Raw genomic sequence first — 25039 nt, 5'->3', positions numbered from 1 at the left:
TCGGTTACCGCCCGGGTTAGCGCAGGAGCCCTTACCACCACCTCAAAGGGTGGCAGTAAGTGCTCCCCTCCAAAATGGCCGCGCAGCAAGTGCTTCACTTGCTGCATGGCCATTTCTTTTTTAAAAAGCCTTTTACCCGCTGCGGTAAAAGGGGGCCTCAACGCGCATCAAAAACATGCGCTGACGCTATTGCAGGCCCCCTTTTGCTTCAGCTTAGTAAAAGGACCCCCGAATATTATATGTTCATAAACGACATTTACTTTCTGCTTTGGAGTTGTTTTAAAGTATATGAGTGGTATTTCGAAAATATATGTTGTATGTGTGAGTGATACGGTGGTCTCCAGAATATATTGTTTACATTCTTCTTCTCTCCAGGGAGTTGGTAGAGAGATTTTGATCCTCTTACTTCAGCAAATAGCCTTGAGCTGTCTGCCTTTTTAAAGGTCTTCCATGGCAAAATGTATGTGTCAACCACTTTATTTCCTTTGCTTCTAAGATGGATAAAATATGAAACATAAATTTAACTTTAAAAACTAGGATATAATGGGGGTTTTTTTTGTTAAAATAATGATGATCCCTAGCTTAGCACAACCTACTCAGTGCTGGAGGAAGCTTTTCCCAGTTCAAATAGTGAGTTCTTGCCAGTTTCTTTCTGAAATTCCCATGCAAGTGTCTTTTAAATCACAGGGGGAAGAAATGTGTTTTCTTTGACCCACCATGCTCAGAAAATAGTGAGATAATGTTGCTTACATTTTTTTTTCAGAATTAATGTATCTCATTTGGAAGGCTAGGTTTAGTTTTGATTGGGTTTATTATTGCATTATATTAGAGGGATTTTTCTATTTTAGTATTTTTCTTTGGTTTTATGTCTTTTTTTCCTCCTCATTGGTGGACTTGTCACATTGGGCTCTTTTTACAAAGCGGTGCTACCAATTAGCATGCACTGAATATGAAGAAGCTCATGGCAATTGAATGGCTTGTTCACATTCAGCGCATCACTAATCAGGAGCACCGCTGTGTAAAAGGAGCCCATTGATTGGTGTTTTATTCTTTTGTAGTTTGGGTAGGAAAAGGGACATCCAAGTTTGCAAGTGCACAATTTCCTTTTATAAGACTCATTGAACATGGAGTCTTTTGTAAATATATACAAGGACATGGGAAACACACATGTAGTTGGCATCATATACAAAAGGAACAGTCATTGTAGAAAGGAATATGTTCAAAAAAGACTAGCATTACTTGAGGCTTTCAACACGTAAGTGCTGGTACTTATAGTTCATAGTTCAAGTTTATGTAATATACCACAAATAAAATAATTATCTAAACAGAGAACTGATACTTAGAAACCGCTATAACCCTGAAACAGTTCAATGCGGTGTACAGTAAGATTTACAACACAGGATCACACAAAATTTAACAGCATATGTAAGTACAGAAAGTAAAAGTAAAAAGCAGAATAACAAAAGTCATAATAATAAGATTAAAATAAAACAAACTGGATTATAAAAAAACAAAGAGAAATGTCTTAAGCTTTTTTCTAAACTTCAAATAGCTCTGTTCAAGTCGTAGAGCATTTGGAAACAAATTCCAAAGAGAAACATTTGCAGATGAAAACATAGTTTTGGCCACACTTACAAATCGCAGATTGTTATAAGGAGGCTGGCAAAAAATAAGCCTGTCAAGCAGGCATGAAGACAACCCAAATAAAGGAATAACAATAATTTTTGTCAGTAGAGCAGAGGTCATACCATACACCATCTGATTAAAGATACAAGCTGCTTTAAATAAAATTCTCTTTCTAACTGGAAGCCAATGCAATTGAACAATAAAACTAGATACACTAGAAAATTTAGAAATTCCAAAAATTAATCGAGCTGCAATATTGTATTAATTATAGCTTCTTAAAAAATGTAGCAGATAACCCACATAAAGAACATTACAGTAATCAAGGTGAGGGAGGATAAGCATCTGGACTAAGAGGCCAACCCCCCTGTTTACAAAGCCGCTGCGTGGCAATGCCAACACAGCCCATTCAAAGTGAATAGACTGTGTCAGCATTAGTGCAGTGGCAGCTGCTAGCGCGGATTTGTAAACAAGGGAGCGAATGTTTCAATATCAAAAAACGCTCTAATCTTAATTGCCTAGTCTAAAAAGGGTTCTTCGTTAGAGATGGTTTATTTGGAAATATATTGCAATGGTGAATCTAGAATAACTCCCAGAACCATAGATTCTGATTTAATTGATAAAACATTGTATTAGGTAGCAGAAGTGATGAAGGTAGTAGTAGTACTCCAGAATTTTTAAATCAAAGGACATTTGTTTTGTCAGGATTTAATTTCAACTTATTAACTATAGCCCAGTTTTGCATCCTATTCATTCCTCACAGAACATTATTGGAGAGTTCAGAAATATCTATCAGTATTAGTAAAAAAAGATATCACCCGCATAAGAAAGGATTAATTCTCCCATATGCGGACAGATCTTACCTAATGATGACATGAAAAATTAAAAAGTACAGGAGGTGGGGGGGGGGGGGGGGGGGACCCTTGAGGGACACCACAACCAGACAACCACGGACTAGAAAATGATCCATTGATCCAAACTTAGTTTTAAAAAAAAAATTGTGAAGCCATTTTATAACAGTACCAGAAAGTCCTATCTCTTCCAGACACTCAAATAGCAAAGCATGATTTACTGCATCAAAGACTGCAGATATATCAAATTGAAGCAGCACCATTTGTCTCCCAATACATAACTGTTCTTTCAGATGTACAATCAAAGATAATTGAGTGGAATGGGGGAACAAGAAACAAAGGAAACCTAGGTTACAATGGGGAATAATTATAAAGAACGTAATAGAATATTATCAATAATGTAATCTAAACATTAGATACAAGAGGGAAAAGGAAATGGGACTTGATATACCGCCTTTATGAGGTTTTTGCAACTACATTCAAAGCGGTTTACATATATTCAGGTACTTATTTTGTGCCAGGGGCAATGGAGGGTTAAGTGACTTGCCCAGAGTCACAAGGAGATGCAGTGGGAATCAAACTCAGGTCTAACCCCTATGATTTTCACCAGGGATGGTGAAAATCATAGGGTCCTGTTTGCTAAGACGCACTAGCATTTTTCAGGTGTGCCTAAAATTAGCACTAAACACTACAAACACCCATATATTCCTATGGGTGTCTTTAGCGTTTAGCACACGCTAAAAACACTAGTGCACCCTTAGCACTGCTTAGTAAACAGGGCCCTTAGACAAGACAGTGTAGGGAACTAACTTCTGCAGTGGAGTGACGGCAAGCATATTAGGATTCATGTCAGTTCAGAGAGGTATGTTTTTGAGAAGAAGTGGGCTTTGAGCATAAGAACATAAGAATAGCCAGACTGGGTCAGACCAATGGTCCATCTAGCCCAGTATCCTGCTTTCAACAGTATCCAGTCCAGGTCAGAAGTACCTGGCAGAAACCCAATGAGTAGCACCATTCCATGCTACCAATTCCAGAGCAAGCAGTGGCTTCCCCCATGTACAGTCTATGGACTCTTCCTCCAGGAACTTGTCCAAACCTTTTTAAAATCTGATACGCTAACCTCTGTTACCACATCCTCTGGCAGTGAGTTCCAGAGCTTAACTATTCTTTGAGTGAAAAAATATTTCCTCTTATTTCTTTTAAAAGTATTTGTTTCATTGAGTATCCCCTGGTCTTTGTAATGATAAAACATTTTTGATAAGATTTCTAAATGATTTTTGATTAAATTAAAGAAGATTACACGGGAGGTTTTTTATGCTGCTGATTGACACTGGAGATCCTTATTAAAGACCTGAAAACATTTAATTTGGTCTGGGCCAGCTGAGGCTTTTTCCTCTTTGTGTGTTTTTCCTCTTATGTGGTGCCTGTGAATTTAGTGTGAGGTTTAGATGAAATTATTACTGACTTGTACTCCACTACCTTCCTATTTTGTGAGATTAGTAGCTGATATTGCGGCAGGCCATGAAGAATTGAATTACAGTAGTCAAGACATGAAATTACAAGGCATGTGTAAGCAGACAAAGGGATGGTTTGTTAAACAAGGGACATGCAAGGCATATTTGTCGAAGAATAAAGAAATATTTCCTAACTACGATGGTGATATGGTTTTTGAATGTTAAACGATTATAGATGAGGATACCAAAAATCTTTACCTTGGCTTTTAAAGGAATGGGTACAACTCCTGCGGTAGCCTGGTGGTAGGCCAATTTGCCACATGCCATTGCCACTGTAGCCCTACCGTGGCTCTGTAAAAGAGGCCCTGTTTGAAGGAAAAGTGGAAGAGGTGAGACGAAAATGCTCTATACATCTACATAGGTCCAGAAAGAATAGCTCCAAAGACAGAGCTCTGAGGCACACAACTTGTGAGATCAAAAATAGAGACATAGATATTAGACCATAACACCTTAAAGGTTCTACTATGAAGGTACTTGTATGTGTAAGTGGTAGTTTTTGCCCATGCTAGACTTTATCAAATTGAGTGTCCAAGGGGAGCCAATTAAAAATCCAAGCTAGAAAGGTCCAAATTTTGGAGTTTAGAGGTGGTTTTAAAACACCAGAGTGGGAATTAAAGTTGCCAGGTGTGTCTAGGACTAGAGGGCACGCATTGAAGCTACAAAGCAGTAAATTTAAAACGAATCATAGAAAATATATCTTCACTCAACATATAATTAAACTCTGGAATTCGTTGCCAGAAAATGTAGTAAAATCAGTTAGCTTAGTGGGGTTTTAAAATGGTTTGGATAGCTTCCTAAAAGAAAAGTCCATGAACCATTATTTAAATGGACTTGGGGAAAATCCACTGCTTATTTCTAGTATAAGCAGCATAAAATGTATTGTACTGTTTCAGATCTTGCCATGTACTTATAGCCTGGATTGGCCACTGTTGAAAACAGGATGCTGGGCTTGATGGACCTCCAGTGTGTCCCAGTATGGCAATACTTATGTATTTATGTCTCAGGGCAGTTGTAAATGCAGACATCTAGATTTTGTAAAGTATGCATGCATTTCCATTGCAAAAACAGTAATGTATGGATATATTTCAGGCCCACCCAAAAGGCACCCACAGTATGCTCCCTTCAAAACTGTGTATGCTGTGTATGTACAGAAGTAAGTAGCAGCTATGTAGATGCATAGGACATTTACATATGTAAATACTAATATCTACATGTGTAAATCTCATACAAGTCTTCTAACATGTCCTCCTTAATGTATTCTCCTATTGAATTTATTTAAATTTGCTACAATTATTATTTGAAATAGGTTTCCATCTTTTCCTTAGTGTCAATCAAACATCATATAATTTAAATTTATGCTATATCATAAGTGCTATTACACTCACATAACTCTTCTGTTCAAGTTACTTCATTGGGTCCCTATCCATTTCTGTATACAGTTCAAACTCCTCTTACTATCTTACAAGTGCACTCATTCTGCAGCTCCTCAGTATCTCTCTTATCTTCTCTTTCCCTATCCCCCCTCCCCAGGAACTCCGTTCGTCTGGTAAGTCTCTCTTATCTGTACCCTTCTCCTCCACTGCCAACTCCAGAATCTATCCCTTTTATGTTCTTCTCCATATGCCTGGAACAGACTTCCTGAGTCAGTACATCATGCTCCATCTCTGGCCCTATTCAAATCTAGGCTAAAAGCCCACCTTTTTGAGGCTGCTTTTAACTCTTAACCCCCTATTCACCTGTTCAGTACCCTTGTATGTTTTAATTATTCCCATAATAACTTTCTCCTTAATCTTTTATTTGTCATGTTTGTCTGTCTTGATTAAATTGTAAGCTCTGTCAAGCAGGGACTATCTCTTACGTGTTTTGCATGCAGCACTGAGCAGTCTAGAAGCACTATAGAAATGATAAGTAGTATTGGCAGTAATCACAAAATGGAAAGTCATTTAGATACGGAATATTGTAACTTTGAAAGACACTACAATATAGAAGCTTAATTGAGTCGTGTGTTCATAATGGTCCTGTGTTTTGTACTGGTATCCGTGACTGCAAACGCTTCATTAATTTAATTAAATTTGGCCTTTATAATCCACTTAACCATCAAGTTCTAGGCGAAGAACAGACGAGCAACAGTTAACGTTAGAACAGTATGTGAACATTACAAGGAAAATTACAGTTGCAGTTGGAACAATATGTGCACATTACATGGCACATTACTATGCCATAGAAAACAACTCTGAGTAAATTTCCCTAACATAATGGGAATTATAGACAGATGTGCAAATCTCCAAGGTAGTCCATCTATTATTGGAATAACCTGAGAGTGACTGTTCTTTTGTGGGTTCTGGCAATCCCAATCCCCTAGTGATCTACTACAGTATGTTGTCTCTTTTTATTGCCCCCTCCCCCCACTGTGAATTATCAGGAGTGTACATTCAATCAATTGGGTTCATTTCTATTCTATTATCCCAATCCCCCCCCCCCCCCACCGAGATTATTGAGAGTGTGCGTTACATCAGTTGGCTTCATTTGCTTTTTCTCATATTGTCGGGAAGTCTAATTCATGTGTCAGCTGTTTTTCACGGTTAATCACTATTTTTGATTGTATTTATATTTTATTGGAGGGGGCTTTTTATAGACAGATTTCAGCAGAAAAGAAGCATCCATTCGACTCAGTCTGCCCTTTAGTGCCTGCTTACAGGATTATCACACACTGAATGCCTGGAAATCACTTCAGAGGAAATACAAATACACCATAAAACAGACTAAAAGACTACACTACAAAACAATGATCGGACCAAATTACAAAGACACACACAAACTCTTCTACCTTATAAATAAGTTGCTAGACACCACACCAGTTACAAACAACAGCAAAGATATACCAGGGACTGATGACCTCGCAAAATACTTCAAGGAGAAAATCATACAACTACGACTTAAATACCCGCCAACCCCATTGAATACGCCACACTCCTAAACTGTCTAGACCCAGAAGATGGAATATATCCAGCAGACAGGATCTGGACCGAATTCGAATTACTGCCAGAGGACCTCATCTCTAAAACACTCAAAAGATTCACCAAATCCCAATGCAAACTAGATATCTGCCCAAACAACCTCATGAAATCAGCTCCTCAACAATTCATAATAGACCTAACGAATCACGTGAACTTCATGCTACAAAATGGACTTTTCCCAAAAGAAAAAGGAAACATTTTACTCACCCCAATACCTAAAGACACAAAGAAAAACGCAAGTGAAATAACCAACTACAGACCAGTAGCATCAATACCACTAATAACCAAAATAACCAAAGGGATGGTAACCAAACAACTCACAAACTATCTCAACAAGTTCTCAATACTGCATGATGCCCAATCAGGATTCCGATCAAATCATAGCACAGAAACAGTATTAATTACTCTAATGACCAAATTTAAAGAAATGATAGCAACCGGCAACAATATACTCCTCTTACAATTTGACATGTCAAGTGCCTTTGATATGGTCGACCATGGAATCTTACTACACATACTTCAATATTTTGGTATCGGAGGTAATGTCCTAAACTGGTTTAAGGGGTTCTTAACATTACGCTCTTATCAGGTCACTTCAAATTCAACTACTTCTGATGCATGGACACCCGAATGTGGAGTACCGCAGGGATCCCCCCTCTCACCAACAATTTTCAACCTAATGATGGTCCCCTGGCAAAACTTCTATCAAACCATAACCTAAACCCATACATATATGCCGATGATGTAACGATATATATTCCTTTCAAACAAGATATTAATGAAATATCCAACGAAATCAACCAAAGTCTACACATCATGAACACCTGGGCAGATGCATTCCGATTGAAACTGAACGCAGAAAAAACTCAATGCCTCATACTTACCTCCCAATACAACACGAATAAATTTACTACTATCAACACACCCAAACTAAATCTGCCAATCTCAGAAACTTTAAAACTCCTTGGAGTCACTATTGACCGCCATCTAACACTTGAGACTCATGCGAACAACACCACCAAAAAGATGTTCTACTCTATGTGGAAACTGAAAAGAATAAGACCATTCTTTCCGAGATCTGTCTTCCGCAGCCTAGTGCAATCACTCGTAATCAGTCATCTGGACTACTGCAACTCACTATACGCAGGATGCAAAGAACAAATATTGAGAAAACTTCAAACAGCCCAGAATACAGCAGCCAGACTCATTTTCGGAAAACCAAAATATGAAAGTGCAAAACCCTTATGTGAGAAACTACACTGGCTCCCACTCAAGGAACGTATCACCTTTAAAGTATGCACATTAGTTCACAAAATCATTCATGGTGAAGCCCCTACATACATGTCTGACTTAATAGACCGGCCACCCAGAAACGCTAAAAGATCATCCCGAACTTTCCTCAATCTCCACTTCCCTAAGTGCAAAGGCATAAAATACAAAGCACTGCATGCATCAACCTTCTCTCATATGAGCACAAAATTCTGGAACACACTACCACGCAACCTGAAAACGATCTACGAACTAACCGACTTCCGCAAACTACTGAAGACTCATCTCTTCGAGAACACCTACTGCAAGGACCAAAACACATGAATTCACACACACTATAGAAAAGCACCAATTCACTCTCTTCTGAATTCTCTTCCCCGTACTTTCACCACACTTAAAACCACACTCACAGATAAAACTGTTACACCCTAATATCCTTTCGTTATTGTCCTATCGCCCTATCATTTCCCCATTGTCACATTCCATTGTTTCTATCCTAGATGATATTTTGACTTTGACTTTGTCTTCTCACAACTCTTCACAATGTACCCATAATCGTATTATGACCAATTGTATTTCTATTATTCACAACGTATTGTAAGCCACACTGAACCCGCAAATAGGTGGGAAAATGTGGGATACAAATGCAATAAAATAAAAAATAAATAAATTATCACAGCTCTTGTCCTGTGCTGGTCTCCCTTCTGCCTTCTGTTAGTGGCATAGAGAAGCAGGTTATTGGTAAGAGCAACAGGCTGACAATCAGGGGCAGTTCAAATCTCACTGTGGCTCTTTATCATCATGGGCAAGTTCACTTAATCCAAAATTCCATCACTTCCCTATGTACCTGTCCCATGCATGTCTGAATTCTGGCACTATTTTGACTCCCACCATCTCCCTGGATTATCTGTTGAAAAGTATTTTCATTTGTAATTTATGTATTTATTTATACGAATATTAACACCAACCTGGCATGGAATTATTCAGAGCAACATATAATCAAATAATTAAGAACAAAAAAAAGAAATATAATCATAAACAGCAACAACCATGGCTAAGATATAAATAAACATGATAACTTATTTTCAGTCTGTTCAGAATATACAATCTTTGATCCTCTGGTAATGTTCCTAAGAAATCCTCAATGAGTTTGCTCTCCTTTCAAAAGATTAGTACAAGCAAGAAACATTTTTAGATAAGTCATGTGGAAGCTGAAGATAATCATTTTGAACCTTCTTTATTGCTTCTAGGAAATCCTACTTTTTACAGTTCTTCAATGCTTTTTCTGCTTGACTTGTCTCAGCTTGAATAAATGTTCCTGTAGAAATAGCAAGCTAATATGTATAAAATATAAAGACAGTTACTGAAGAGTAAGTTCAGAAGGTTATTTTACATAGAGATATATCCATAATAAAAAGTAAGCATTTTTTCTACCCAAGGAATAGGAAAACATATTAATGTAAACAGAAAGTCTACTTCTCCGTAAGTCTTCAATGCCACATGCCTATGGCATACAAGGATGCCTACATAAGTACATAAGTGTTGCCACACTAGGACAGACCAAAGGTTCATCAAGCCCAGCATCCTATTTCCAACAGTGGCCAATCCTGGTCAAAATACCTGACAAGATCCCGAAAAAGTTCAATACATTTTATGCTGCTTATCCCAGAAATAGCAGTGGATTTTCCCCAAGTCAATTTAATAACGGTCTGTGGACTTTTCCTTTAGGAAGCCGTCCAGACCTTTTTTAAACCCCGCTAAGCTAACCGCCCTTATCACATTCTCTGGCAACAAATTCCAGAGTTTAATTACACGTTGAGTGAAGAACATTTTCTACGATTCGTATTAAATTTACTACTTTGTAGCTTCATCGCATGCCCCCTAGTCCTAGTATTTTTAGAAAGAGTAAACAAACAATTCACGTCTACCTGTTCCACTTCACTCATTATTTTATAGATCTCTATCATATCTCCCCTCAGCTGTCTTTTCTCCAAGCTGAAGAGCCCTAGATGCTTCAGCCTTTCCTCATAGGGAAGTCGTCCCATCCCCTAGTTGTTTTCAGTTCACTGCACAGAGCAACATATTATCTCCAGGAAAAAAAAATTAAATGCTCCCAGGTTCCAATCTAATTCATGTTTAATGTGGGATAAATGCCATAAATAAGTAAATAAATATAAACTTTTAACGTTGAGAACTGATTCTCATAACATGATGTCTGTTTTAGAAGCCCTTTACCAGGAAAAAAAAAATCTCTGCAGTATACCCAAAATGACACAAACCAAATTAGCATACAGACCAGGAATTAGGAGAACAGACAGTCTTGCCAACTCTGTAAAACAATGTGTTATCAAACTCTCAGAACCTAACAAACAGATCCTTATTCAGACACTTGGCCTTGCAGTCATACATGCAGAACAGAGATAGCCCCTATTCAAATTCTTCAAAAATTAACCTGAAATCCTAAGAAGCACAATACCAGAAAAACAAAGAAACACGTTGCTATACACTGCAAAATATGATAGCAGATGTAAATTCTCAAAGTGGACATATTCCAAACACTAAAATAAAAATAATTTTTTCTACCATTGTTGTCTAGTGACTTTGTTTTCCTCATCATGCTGGCCCAGTATCTGATTCTGCTGCTCTCTATCTGTTCACTTGACTCCGTTTCCAGGATTTCCTTTCCATTTATTTCTTTTCTTTCCTCCGTTCTTCTTCATTTCTGGTCCTCCGCAGACTTGACTGTCCAGTGGATCCAGCTTCTTCCTATTTTCTCCATCCATTTGCAGTTTTTCTCCTCTCTTCCTTTTCCCTCATCTCATCTCCTTCCTCTCTCTTCCCTCCATGTCCAGCATTTCTTCTCTCTCCCTTCCCTCTCCTCCATCTATGTCCAGCATTTCTTCTCTCTCTCCCTTCCCCACCATCCATGTGCATCTCCTTTCTGTCTTCCCTCCCCTCCATTCATGTCCAGAATTTCTCCAGCCCTCCCCTCCATCCATGTCCTAAAACTCTCCTCTCTCCCCTGCCCTCCCCTCCATCCACCCATGTCCAGCAACCCTCCTCTCTCCCCTGCCCTCTCCTCCATCCACCCATGTCCAGCAACTTTCCTCTCCCCTGCCTACCTCCAGCCATCCATACCCAGCAATTCTCTTCTCTCCCCTGCCCCCCTTCAGCTAGCCATCCATACCCAGCAATTCTCCTCTCTCCCCTGCCCCCTCTAGCCATCCATATTGTGAGAGTGCAGGTGAAAGGGGATCCGGGAAGGCACGAAGAAAGGGGGTACAGGGGGGAATCCCAATGGGGCAGATTTCATGTGCACAACACCCACATTCAGAAAGCTGGGCTACTGGCGGCAGAGAGGTTGGCTGGGTTAAGGAAGAAGGGGAGGAACTACCATTCCCAGAATCCTTCTCTTCCCCACCTGGCTGTGCAAGAGTTAGGGGAGGAGATAGAAGATTGAGAAATGGTCTCTGAGGAAGGTGATGAGGGCCAGCTGGAGAGATTGGGGGCGGGGGAAGTTGGAGAGGAGGATAAAATGGAGATTACTGAAGGGCTAGGGGAGGAACAGCTGGAGATTGGAGCCCTGGCTCAAACCCAAAAAGCTGCTGTAAGAGGTTGGCTAGCTGTACCTTGGAGAGACTGGTGGAAGACCGGAGGAGAGAGGCTGAGGCACTGGGGGAAATCTCTACTAAAGAGGAAACAGGTGCAGCCTGTGGGAGAGAAAGAGAGCTGGGCACAATTGAAACCCCAGCCTGAACCAGGTGGGAATAAAGCTGTGTAACCGTGCTGTAAGAAGGTGCAAGAAAGACTGTGTAAACTGTTGCATACTAAAAAGGTCTGGGCTGCAACCTACCAAGCTATTGGGTTTTTCCCTCTGATAATGTACTGTTCCCTAAGTGACGTAATCTGAGCTAAAGTGAAGTGAAGTTATATGGACTGTTTTTGAACCTGAGTTTGAAGTTATATGGACTGTTTTTGAACCTGAATTTGACTGTGTTGAACCTGAATTGTGCTCTGGGCTGCTGGCCTAAACAACCTGGAGTGAAGGTTGTTTTGTTTGATTTGAAGCAAGAAAATAAAAGCTCTTACTTATAAACATTGGGGTTTTGAGTGTGCCTCTGTGAAAGGAACGGAGGGAGGAGGAAGTCCTGGGAGTTCGCAGGACCTGGAGCCAAGGCTCAGAGGAGCCAGATTGCTGTGGAGTGAAGGCAACAGTCGTGTGGAGGAAGAGGCAGCTAAGCAGGGTTGAGCCTGGCTGGGTCCTGGATGGGCGACCCAGCTACAATATCCAGCAGCTGTCCTATCTCCCCTGCTCTGCCCTGACCTCACCTCCCCTCCATGTCCAGCAATTTCTCCTCTCTCCCTGGGCCCTGCCTTCCCATCCATATCCATTGATGGCTTTGATGCTCCTCTCTCCCCTGCCCTCCCACTCCAATGTCCACCTGCCCGCCCTCTTCTCCCCCCAACATCCCTCTTTTTGCTTTTGCCGTCATGGAGGGTTTACATCGTTGATTTACCTCCATCGCAGCAGCCGCAGTGAAAGCCCGTCTCTAGCCTTCTCTTTGTTTCCTGTCAGTGTCCCGCCCTCGCGGAAAGAGGAAATGATGTCAGAAGAAGGCGGGACACTGACGGGAATGAAGGGAAGACTAGAGACGGGCTTTCACTGTGGCTGCTGCGACGGAGGTAAATCAATGATTTAAACCCCCCCAGAGCAGCGGGAGGTGAGGTAAGCATGGCTTGTGGTGCCCTCCTGCCATGCTTACCTCACTTCAGGGGCGTAGCCAGACTTTGGCAGGAGGGGGGTCCAGAGCCCGAGGTGAGGGGGCACATTTTAGCCCCCTCCCGGCCCCCCCCCTGCTATTGCCGACACCCCCCGCAGCCGCCAGCACCACCACCAACTTTGACCCCCCCCCCTGCCAACGACCCTCTCAACCCCCCCCCGCCCGCCGTCGCCTACCTTTGCTGGTGGGGGTTGGGGTCCCCCGCCAGCAAAGGTAGCAGACAGCGACGGCAGGTTGGCGGCGGGGGGGGGGGGAGTTGAGAGGGGCGTCGGCAGGGGGGTCCAGGGCCAAATCTATGGGGGCCCAGGCCCCCGTGGTCCCATAGTAGCTACGTCGATGCCTCACTTACCGCCGGGGTTGCGCCGCCCCCTGGGAGCCGGCTCACCTACCAGAACAACTGGCTCGCAAGAGCTTTAAAAATGTAACAACAGGCTCTTGCGAGCCTGTGCGAGCCAGCTCCAGCACACCACTGGTTGTGCGGCACTTTCTATAGCTTGACACCTTGGCAATTCCATACCAAACAGAATGTCCACTGCATGAGTACGTGTGGAAAGTATGATGTAACCTATATACATAGCTAGTCAGTCACCTGGAGTGATGGCTGTGCAGCTCTGTGCACAAGAGAACCTTCCTCCATTTTCCTTCCTGCTACTGGCCCTGCTGCTACTGCTTCTCCCAGGCCGGCCCAAAGATGAAAGAAGCATTAGTGCTGCACGGGGTCAGTAATGAAGCACTGCCCTGTCCCACCCCCTTCTGAGGCCGACTTCCTGTTGGAGAAGTGTGGGACAAGGTACTGCTTCAGCACAGGCCTGTACTTACAAGGCCCATGCAGCAGTGATGCTTCTTTAATCTTTGAAGGAGGTGGGGGGGGGGGGGGGGGACAGGCCCGGAAGCAGGAAAGGAGGCGAGATGCAGGATGAGGGGTGGGGATAGGGAAGGTGAGATGAGATGAGATGAGATGCTGGCCAACTGGGTGAAGGGGATGCTTGAAGGGAAGGGGAGTTGCTTACCACCTTGGGAGGGAGTAGAAAGGAGAAGGGGAAATGCTGAACCACAAGGGAGGACGGTGAGATAGGGCCTTGAGCCACCTTTTTGGGCAGGGGTCCTCAAATCCAATCTTCAAGGTCAACAATCCAGCCTGTTTTTTTAAGATTACCACAATGAATATGTATGAGATCTATTTGCGTGCAATGGAAGCAGTGAATGCAAATAGATATCATATATATTCATTGTGCAAATCATGAAAACCAGGCTGGGTTGTGGACCTCAAGGACTGGATTTGAAGGCCCATGACCCATTCTAGGATGTTCAATATCCTTGGGCTGGCACTGATACATAGCAATATTTTCAAGCTATGGATGTTTTAAATACTGAGGTTGTAGTACAAAATTAGCTTGCCGGCACTTGAGACAGTGATCATTACAGAAAAAAAAAAAGCTTTGCTTTAGCATGTTAATACTTTTCTTGGCATACATTATAATTTATCTAATAGCTAGTTGTCATAGAATTACTATTATAGGCTTTCATCTATGTTTCTGTATTCAAATGCAGGCAGCCTGTGTACGAAATAGACATCAGTTTTAATTACACGATTATGGTTCCCTTTACCAGACCTTGCTGGGGGTAAAGCTTTAATGTTTGCAGTTTATGCAAAACAATGCAGCAAAGCAGGTTGCTAGAAAAAAAGAAGTGTGATCATGTGTCTCTATTTTGTCTCAGTTTGAGATTCTTTCATTAGCTTTATTGCTGTCTTCATCTGTCCATTCCTTGGCATTTGGCTCACCTGCTTCATATTATCAGCCACTCAGGGTGCTAAAGTTGTAGAGGGTCCCAAGGTGTCTGACTGTAAAGCTGGCAGGGACCAGACACAGAATGTTCCAGTGGCTTGCACCTGCTGTTTTTAAATTTGTTACCTTATCAGGGAAGCCTGGAACTGAATGGTCAGCATTTTTGCAAGAGAGTAAAAACTTGGCTCATTCAATGGCCATTTGCTTGAAGTATCGAGAGGATAGTGGGCTGTATCACATTATGTTATGATTTGTGTTTTTAATATGACTGCTTTTGGGCCTTGCATGACCATCGTCTAACTTTGCCATCAGTGGCCTGTATGAGGTAGGTGTCAGTGAGACACTGTGCCTTTTTCTTTCTGACACCTTTCCTTTGGATGCCCTATCCCTCTCCCTCTGAGTCGAACCCTCTTTCCAAAATGTAAGGCTGGTCTTAAGACATATTTGTTCTCTCTCTGCTTTAGAAGGTTCATATTTACTTTGGCTTAGTTGCTACTGTTTTGGGATCTTGCCAGTTACTTCTAACCTGGATTGGTCACTGTTGGAACAGGATACTGGGCTTAATGGACGTTCAGGTCTGTCCCAGCACTTAATTTCATATGCAGCCCAACGTCTAGCATACTGTGCACTTCAGGCTTCCATGAAGATGTCCACTTCAAGTTAGCAATGCTTCTTGTACTGGACACTCACTGCTTGCTTCTCTCTAATCGGGGAGTTCCTTGGAAGTAGACAGAGAAGCAAGTAGTGAGTAGCAGTGAGTCTCCCTTTAAACAAAAGAAAATTACCTTTAAAAAGAAACTAGGACATCTCAGCAATTACGGCAAATCCTCCTGTGCGGTGCACTAGAGAGAAACAGGATTGTATCCACTGTGGAGATTTAAAGACTAGAAGGGTGCTGAATTGGTGCCAAGCAACAACAGAAATTGCACATGTGTACTTGTTGCAGTGCTCCCAATAGGTGACTATAGGATCTAATGTGAAAACATGAATGGAAATATTTGTGAATGGGTTGCAGTGCTGTAAAATGTGCAATTGTGTCACACGTACAACAAGTGATCGGTTGAAGAAATAGGGGAATATTTTGATAAGCATGGGACGTACTCAACTACAGCGAGGACCATCTCAACCGTCTAATTCAAGAATCTTATAACTTGAAAATGAAGACATCAACAATCACAGTCCAGAATCTCTTCTAGACCAATGGTCGAATATTATAAACCTAAAGAAAAATATTGTTAGAAATGATCTTCATTTTGCTAGTATTTTAAATTACTGTAAAGTAAAAAAGGATACCCAGCCCACTATGTTTTTACATGACCAAGTTTTTTAAGACAAATGGTGTTTGATTCTTAATAAATGTCTTGATTTGACAATTTTAATTGTGGAAACAGCTAGACAAAAAGGCAGATTTTTACGTGAATCATATGATGAGAAACAACACATTGAAAATGAAGTCAATATTTTGAAGCAGTTTACATGATATAAATCAAAAGATAGATAAAACGTGAGATCAGTGAAACCAAGAATGTCAAATTCAAAAGGGATGAAGCCAAACTACAAGCGAAATTCCATATACTCCTTTGTGAAAGCAGATTCCAATATAACCCAAAGAGAGATCATAGTCTTATGCCTAAACTAGACAATGATACACACAAAGAGAAAAATGTAGCACCTGTCGAGCAGAGTAGAAAAAGAATAAGGAGTGACTCTGGTGAATTATACACATCTCCTCTCAGCAGTCCCTTTACTTCACCTCTACCATGTCCCCCTGGTCCCTTATGAAACTTTTTTAGAGCAAATTTGGCAAAAGGACACCCGAGAGACACGGCCACAGTTCCAGTTTCAAACAAGGGGGAGACCTTATACATGAGGGAGGGGACAGGGCAGAGGCAGGGGCATGAACCGGTACCAGCAACACATCAGCAGGGAATAACATTGCATGGACAGTTGGAAGTAAATAATCCCATATTTAATCTATTGGATACCAATCTATCTGAGATGGAGTTACAAGTCCTACAGAAAGGTCTTTTCTTCATACCCAACATAATGCCTCTCAAACAAGGATGGACCTTTTCAAGTTACCCACAAACTACGATCATTCATTCCTTCTCTAGTACATCCACTTCTAGTGTTGATATTTCTGTGGTCAAGAATCCTTCGACTTTGGTCCCTCTCAGGCCTGTAGATCCTCTTATCCAGGCCTTAAATGCCCGTATCGAGTAAGACCTCAAAAAGATCAAACAAAAGAAAAAGCCTCATTTTTTCAATCTCATGAAATACAGCACACGTCAATAAGGACACTTGCAGATAATCATTAAACCAGTCGACAAAGGCGGTGGAATTGTGATTCTCAACGCCACAGATTACATTAAGTAAATAGAGAGGCAACTCAATGACAAACAGTATTACATTCCTTTTCCAATTAGATCCAATGGAAAATTGCAGAAGGACATTGCTGAAATTGTAAGTATTTCTTCCAGAATGGGTTTTGTATCATCTAAAGAAAGCCAATTTCTTCAAGTTAAGAATCCGGTTATTTCAACAATATATGTACTTCCCAAATCCACAAATTGTTAAAATTCACACAGTAGACCAATAGTTTTGGGGAACAGCTCAGTCTTACAGCCATTATCCATTTTCGTGATTTTTTTTCTTTTTTTTTTAAATTTGTAAAGTTTATTGAACAAACCTTAAAGTGTTACAGTATAATGTCTCATCCTAAATTCTGGTAACAACAATCATTCTTTTCTCTGAACATAGAATACAAACATAAAGACACTAAAGAATGTCCTCTCTATGTCTCCTCCATTTTTTCCCCCCCCCCCTCCCCTGTTTCCCCCCCCCCACCCCCCCCTCCCCTCCCTTCCCGCCTCCTAGTCCCTTCCATTTCCCAAGTTCCCTTCCTTATTTCCCCCCCCCTTTACAATTCTTTCCCCAATATCCGTTCAAGTTGTTTCCATCTTTGGCTCCCTGAACATTATACCTCCCTCTTCGTTTATCTGTCAATTCCTCCATCACCATTAAACCCTGACCTTCCCAATCCAATATGTATTGTAGGTCCCTTGTTTTGTTTCCAGAACACTGCTATTATAGATTTTGCAGCCGCGAGGCCCAGCCTCTTAATCCTTTGTTCCCCATTTTCTCCTTTTGATTCCACCACCCCAATAAGCCACCATTTTGGATCATATGGGAAGAAGTTTCCAGGGCCTCTGTCAATAGTCCCGTCACTCCCTCCCAAATTTCTGTATGAGCACACACTCCCACCATATATGATAAAGGTGCCTTTTTCCTCCCTTGCATCGCCAGCACCTGTCTGAAGCCTCCGGGAATATTGCCTTTACTCTCTCGGCGGTGTAATACCATCTACTTAGTACTTTATATGCATTTTCTTTCAGTAACACACAAACCGAGGCTTTTTTAACCTCTCTGCATATTCTTCCCCACTCGGAGTCAGTCAGTTCCTGTTTCAGATCCCCCTCCCAGGCCTGCATGTATTTATGTTTTACGAATTGTGACCCCCGTATATGATCATATAGCCTAGATATTCCTTTTCCCCATAGATCAATCTTCCCCCATACATCTTCCATCTTTTCCTTTTTCTATAATTTATCTTTTAATCCACCTTGTGGAAGCTATATAGTGTTTTACTTGCATATACGCATACATATCTGATGATGATAATTCAATAGGCCTCCTTCAATTCTGCAAAGGGTTTAATCCCCTCTTCTGTCAGCAGGTCTCTGAATCTACTGAGCCCTTTATGGAACCATGTTTTAAACACTCCACCCTGAATCCCGGCCGGAAGCCTGGGTCCTGTGTGATCCAAGCAAATGTGGATTTAGTCCTAGATCCCCTAAGCCTAATTTTAAAGTGCCCCATAGTGCTAAAAGATGTGATACCAAAGGGATTTAGGGTTAAGCCTCTTATATGTATTATCCGGAATCTGGGCCCATAACAATCCCTCGAGCACCCCTTCTTGTACAAAAATCTGCTCTAGTTTTGTTCTGGATGATAAGTCTACCTTTCCCCATACCACGATTTGTTTAAGCTGTGATGCCCCAATAATACAGAGTAAATTTGGTATCCCCCTCCCTCCTTGATCTGGTGTGCCCCACATTATTTTCCGCGCTAGCATTGCCGGTGCTCCCCCCCAAATAAATGTTCCTATATCCGTTTGCAACCCTCATTAGTTCCCTCTTGGGTACTGGGATTGGAAGTGTTTGAAACAAAATAGAAGCCTAGGGAGAATATTCATTTTTATTGATGCAATACGGCCTCACCATGAGAGCCACCCCTTTTGCCATTTGGTCATGTCCCCTCTTACTTTTTTTAATAAGGGTATATAGTTTAATTGATATAATTAGTAAGATTCCGCGGGATCTGTATCCTAGGTATCTAAAACTCTCTTTAGCTACTTTAAATTTGAACACTTCTTTTATTCTTTCTTCCTCCACTTCTGGTATCGTAACCCCCATCACCTCTGACTTATCATAATTCACCTTAAATCCTGATACCCATCCATAACTCTTCAACTCTTCAATCAAAGTAGGCATTGTCTGCATAGGGGTTGAGATGTAAAATAAAATATCATCCGCAAATAATGCGATCTTGTGCTCCTTCCCCCCCATTCTTGACCCCCCGTATCTCTCGGTGTAACCGAATCCTCTGGGCGAATGGCTCTATGGCTTATGGCGAACAATAAGGGTGAAAGCGGACATCCCTGCCTAGTACCCCCGCTGAATATCAAATTGTGCAGAGTATCCCCCATTAATTTTAATTTTTGCCACTGGGCGAACGTATAATTTCTGCAGCCAGCCTAAAAAGTTCTTCCCCATCCCCATCTGTGCCAGGCTCTCCCATAGGAACTCCCAATCCACTCTATCGAATGCTTTCTCTGCATTGATCGCTAAAAGAGTTAGGGAATCCCCTCTCCCTCTGGGCTCCCCACTTAATATTCAAAGTTCTGCGAATGTTGTCCGCTACTTGCCTGGTGGCACAAACCCCGCTTGATCCTCATGGATCAAAAATGGTAAAAGCTTGCTCAAACGCTCTGCCATCACCTTGGCTAGAATCTTAACATCTATGTTCAATAAGGAGATCGGCTGTAGGAGCAGCATAAAGTGGGGTCCCTCCCTGGTTTGAGGAGTACTGTGATCCCCGCTGCATGCATACTCACTGGCAACTCTTCCCCCTGAAACAGGCATTCCCCACTCTTATCAGCAGGGGAGCTAATTCGTGCCTAAATACTTTATAATATTTCCCCGTATATCCATCCATCCCCGGCGCTTTCCCTCCTTTTAGTCCTTTGATGGCACCTAACACTTCCTCCAACGTTATTGGAGCTTCTAAGCTCACCCTTTGAGTCTCTGTTATTCTATTGAGGCCTTACTCCCTTATGTATTTTTGCTTCTCCTCCACTGTTGCTCCCTCCTCTTTCGAGTATAATTTCGTGTAATATTTCACAAACTCAGCCCTGATATCCCCGTCTTGATGCACCATGTTTCCTCCCCCCCTTTTTAGCTTGGTTATCGTATTTTGCACCTGTCTGCAGCGTAATTTCCGAGCTAACATACTGCCTGCCTTATTGCTGTATTCAAAGAATTTTTGTTGTAATAATTTCCGTTGGAATTCCATCTTCCCAACTTGTAACTTTTGCAGCCTCAGTTCTACAAGCCACTAATTCTCTGAACACTTGGGCATTCCCCTCTGTCTGGTGGAGCACCTCACATTCTGCCAATCTTTGACGAATCATCATTTCCCGTATCCCTTGTTCCCTCTTTCGTTGTGCCCCTTTTTTAATCAGATGCCCCCTTACCACTGTTTTAAGAGCATCACCATAAGGTCCCGTCTGTTACTTCTGTGTTATCATTGAATGTCAGGTATTCCTGAATTATATTTTTCACTTCCTTGCAATTTTCCTCAGTGTCAATCAAAGACTCATTAAGCCTCCATACCCTTTCCCCTCTCTCCTTGCCTAAACCTCCCACCATAACCCACACCGGAGCATGGTCTGATGCATGTATATTATCAATTTCAGACCCTCGAAGAGCTCCCCATAGCGAGCGACTGCCCAGATCGCATCAATCCTACCATATGTCTTTTGTGCATGTGAGTAGTGCGTGTAAGTTTTTTGTCCTGGATGTTGTAACCTCCAAAAGTCCAGTAAATCTAATTCCCCGCATTAGTTTGATAAATTTCCCTCTTGTGTATTTCGCCCCCTTGCTCTTTTCCTTTCGAGTGATCAAGCCCTGCTGCGGGAAAAATTAAAGTCACCCCCCCAACAATATCTGGCCCCTCAACAAAAGGCATTAGACTTGTTCGTATTTTTTCAAAAAATTCCCCTTGCCCCTCGTTTGGTGCATAGATGTTAATGAGTGTGATGGATGACCCTTAATTGATCCTTTGATTGCCAGGCATCTACCTTCCCTCCCCCTGAATTCTTGTTCTTTGGTGAATTGCAGATTATCTTTAACATATATAGGCCAATCCCCCAGATTTCCCCCTTTGGGATTCGCACATAGGTACCCCTCGCCTAGTACCTGGTTCCTTAACAATTTTTCATCCTTCTTTGTATATGTGTCTCTTGTAACATTACTATATCCCACTCCAGTCTGCGTAATTCTCTGAAATAATACTTCTCTTCCCCGGGGCTGTTAAGGCCATTTACATTCCACGATCCTACCCTTAAAGTCCCCCCCTTCCCCCCCCTCCCTTGTCCTATACCCCCCTCCCCCCCACCCTCCCCTTCCCCTCAACTGGCTCTCCTCCCTTTTCGCCAGTTCCTCCCAGAGGAAGTAAGTCCCCACTGGCAATGGCCCCGACATTTAACTTCTCCATGTCCTCCCCCCTCTCCCTGTCGAATCTCCCTCTCCAATCTTGCAGCCTCCTTGAACTTTCATGTAACTTTATAGGTCTAAGCTTAATTCACTATATATAAAAACTTGAGTCCCATGATTAGCTTATCTGCTCTTATTCAGTCCACTCCTGTATCTTCGGATCTCTCTGCCTCTCTCTTCATAATATTCGGTTCCCTTTTCGCCCCTGGTTCGGCTTCCTCCCAAAACTCAGATCTTTCATGGGTCTGCTTGCGGTCTGGTGTTGATCTTTCCTCACTTGGCAAGTCCTCACACCCCATTTCTCTCAAGATCTTCCATGCTCCTTTAGGTGATTGCAGCCTTCTATGCGTCGTCTCCAACAGTGACCTGGAGCACAAATGGATACAGCCACCGGTATCTTAGACCCATCCGTTGCAAGTATTGAGTCACCTCTTTAAATCCTTCGTTTCTGAAGAGTGGCTCGAGCCAAGTCCTGATAAATCTTTGGCTTGCAGTTTTCAGTTGAAATCTCCCATTGCACGAGCTGCTTTCATACAGCTTCTTTCACTCTGAATTCATGGTAACATGCAATAATATCCCTGGGCTGCCCGCCTCTTTGTGGCCCTAGGCTTCGGTGTGCTCTGTCCAAGACTGGTAATTCTCTCTCTTCTTGGTCTCCACCTCCCTGCCGCTCTTTAAGTATGTGTGCACTAAGTTCCTGCACCAACTTTCAAGGCATCTCTAAATTGTTCTTCCTCTGGTACCTTTAAATCTGAGATTGCATCTCCTTGAGCGGTTTTCCAAGTCCTCCACTGTTTGTTCAAGATCCAATCTGGACTGCAGCTCTTTCTTTAATGCTACCTGTAGCGTCTGCACTTCGTCTCCCCGCGTTTCCACGCGTTCCTCCGTCTCAGCTACCCGCAATCCAATGTCTTTCAGCTCCTCCCGGAGCACCGCCACAGAGGCCTGTATTCCCTTCCGGGTAGCAATCGTTTCTGCTTTTAGTTCTTTGAACCAGCGTGATATTTCATTTCTGTCCAATTCTGTGCCACTTACTGCCGGTTCCTCGGGATCTGGCTCCGTTTCAGAGTCTCCGGCCGCCATCTTGCCGCCTCGTGTGCCCGATCGCGATCCCGCGATCTTGCTTGCCTCGCCTTTTTCGCTAGCGAATTTGTACTTCGCGAGACTCTTTCGGGCTGCCATGGGTTTAGCTATCCTTCCGATAGAAATTTATGAGTACTGCGCTCAATTTGGAGGGGTTTTATCTTATTTTTGTTCCGTCAGGAGCGGAGCTCTCGCTTCAGGCGTCCATTACCCAGCGCTGACGTCACTTCCTCTCTCGTTGATTTTTTTCTATGCCCACATGTTCTTCTAATCCCATCATACATCACTACACATATGATCAATTGCTACAAGATTATGAAGGAGATTTGATAGATATGATTATGGTCACACTAGACATAGATTATATAATATCCCACTACTCGAAGCTCTGGTGTTCATCAAAGAAACATTGTGTGGCCGGAGCGATTACAGACGGATACTGAATCATCTGATCCTAACCTGTGCAACTCTGCCTTAATCAAGAATTACTTTCACATTCAGAACATATTTTACAAACAAGTTAAAGGCACGGCCATAGGGGCGTCCATGGCCCAAGACCTTGCAAATCTCTACATAGCTAATTTTGAGAAGACATATCTCGAGGATCATCCTTTCAAACAACATATCAAGCTATAAGAGGTACATAGACAATATTTTATCCTTTGGAAGGGCAACACTAATGCTTTAGAAGCCTTTTTCAACTGGCTGAATACCAAGGATCAGAACTTGAAGTTCAAAATGCAATACAGTACACAGAAGATCATTTTCTGAATTTATTGATAAAAAAAGATACTTATACCATTATGACATCTATCTACAGGAAACAAACTGACCAAAATGCTTTTTTTACATTTCACAAGCTACCACCATCAGAATCTTTTTTTTTTTTTATATCTCATGTTTATTGAACATAATACACCAACCAGGATATTGTTCTGATCCATTATACAATGTAAACAGTGCTACACATATCCTTATTCAGTCCAAACCGCCAACTTAAACATTTTATAACATTTTCCTTCCGTCTCCCGTCTCTTTCCTTCCCTCCCCAACGCCTACCCCCCCCCCTCCCACCTCAGGAATTCAACACTCTACTGCGAGCCACTGGAGTTAAAGTGTCCCAGAACGGTGCCCAGACAGAACAGAATTTGTCCCCCCTGGACCCTGCCAGATCCGTAATTCCACTACGTTCAAATGAGCACATGTAAATCATCGCCGATCGCCAATGCGATACTGTTGGAATGTCTGGGGTCAACCACAGTTGTAAAATTAGTTTTTTTGCCATCAACACAGCTCTTGTAAAAAGCCTCGAGAGCCTGCCTGGTCGCTCCCCGCATATTGTAGATACCAAACAGTTGGCCTGGAGAAATACGCCACTTTGTGCCCCACATCGAGAGGTTTGCAGCGCCAATGACTTCCAAAACTTCTGAATACATATACAGTTCCAAAACATGTGACCCAAATTTGCATTGTCTTTCCCACATTTAGGGCATACATCTGAGTCTCGCAAGGTAGCTCGGAACGCTCTTCTTGGCGACACATGAAGACGGAACAGAAACTTATACTGTAATTCCCACCAGCAGGCATTTTCTGTCAGTTTGTATGTGCCCATCAATACATTTTTGATACTCTCCGGGTTCACCGAAAAGGCCAGCTCCTTCGTCCATTGTGTGCCATCCGGGTAAAGTCTGTGGACTGTAGGTGCTCTCTTAGGAGTGAGTGAAAGTACTTCAGCGGAATCTTTCCCTGTGCCTCAAGCGCCAACATTGCATTTAAACACTCCCAAACTTTTACAGACAAATCTTCTTAGGTAATGAGTTAACATAATGACTTAACTGCATAAATGCAAAAGGATCCCTCTTTCCCAGGTGGAATTCTCCACTGATATCAGACATAGTTTTCATCCCTCCCTGCTCCGACACCACATGTCTCAAATAAGTGACACCCTTGGCCCTCCAGTCTCTAAAAGTCCCAGAGGAGTCTCCCACTGGGAATTCCGGATTACCTCTTATAGGCAGCAATGGGGACACCGATTTATTCAGTGTGAAAAACCTACAGAGCCACCTCCACGTCTGCCTCAAGGGACCGAGTATGGCCGAAGCCCCACCCAAATTCGGGCTCTGCCCCCTCACCTGATGAAGCCAGCTGGAGAAATGCAAAGGTTCAACCCAGCTCGTCTCAGCAGCCGTGAGGGAAAAATGTTCAGTGGCCCGAAACCAATCTGAAATGTGGCGCATACCACTAGCCACCGAAAACATACGTAGATCCATCAATCCCA

The 25039-nt window shown here is 42.3% G+C and overlaps 1 protein-coding gene across 1 annotated transcript in view; it reads left to right on the top strand.

Moving 5' to 3' along the window:
* Positions 1 to 25039, top strand: part of MAP1B (microtubule associated protein 1B) — a 235509-nt gene that overhangs the window by 189836 nt on the left and 20634 nt on the right. Inside the window, 1 exon segment of the mRNA XM_030193303.1 lies at positions 1068 to 1083. Coding sequence (XP_030049163.1) covers positions 1068 to 1083 — 16 coding nt within the window.

The sequence above is a fragment of the Microcaecilia unicolor genome, chromosome 2, assembly GCF_901765095.1.
Source record: "Microcaecilia unicolor chromosome 2, aMicUni1.1, whole genome shotgun sequence".
NCBI lineage: Eukaryota > Metazoa > Chordata > Amphibia > Gymnophiona > Siphonopidae > Microcaecilia > Microcaecilia unicolor.
The sequence above is the reverse complement of the archived record's forward strand: the minus strand, read 5'-3'. Positions and strand labels throughout refer to the sequence as shown.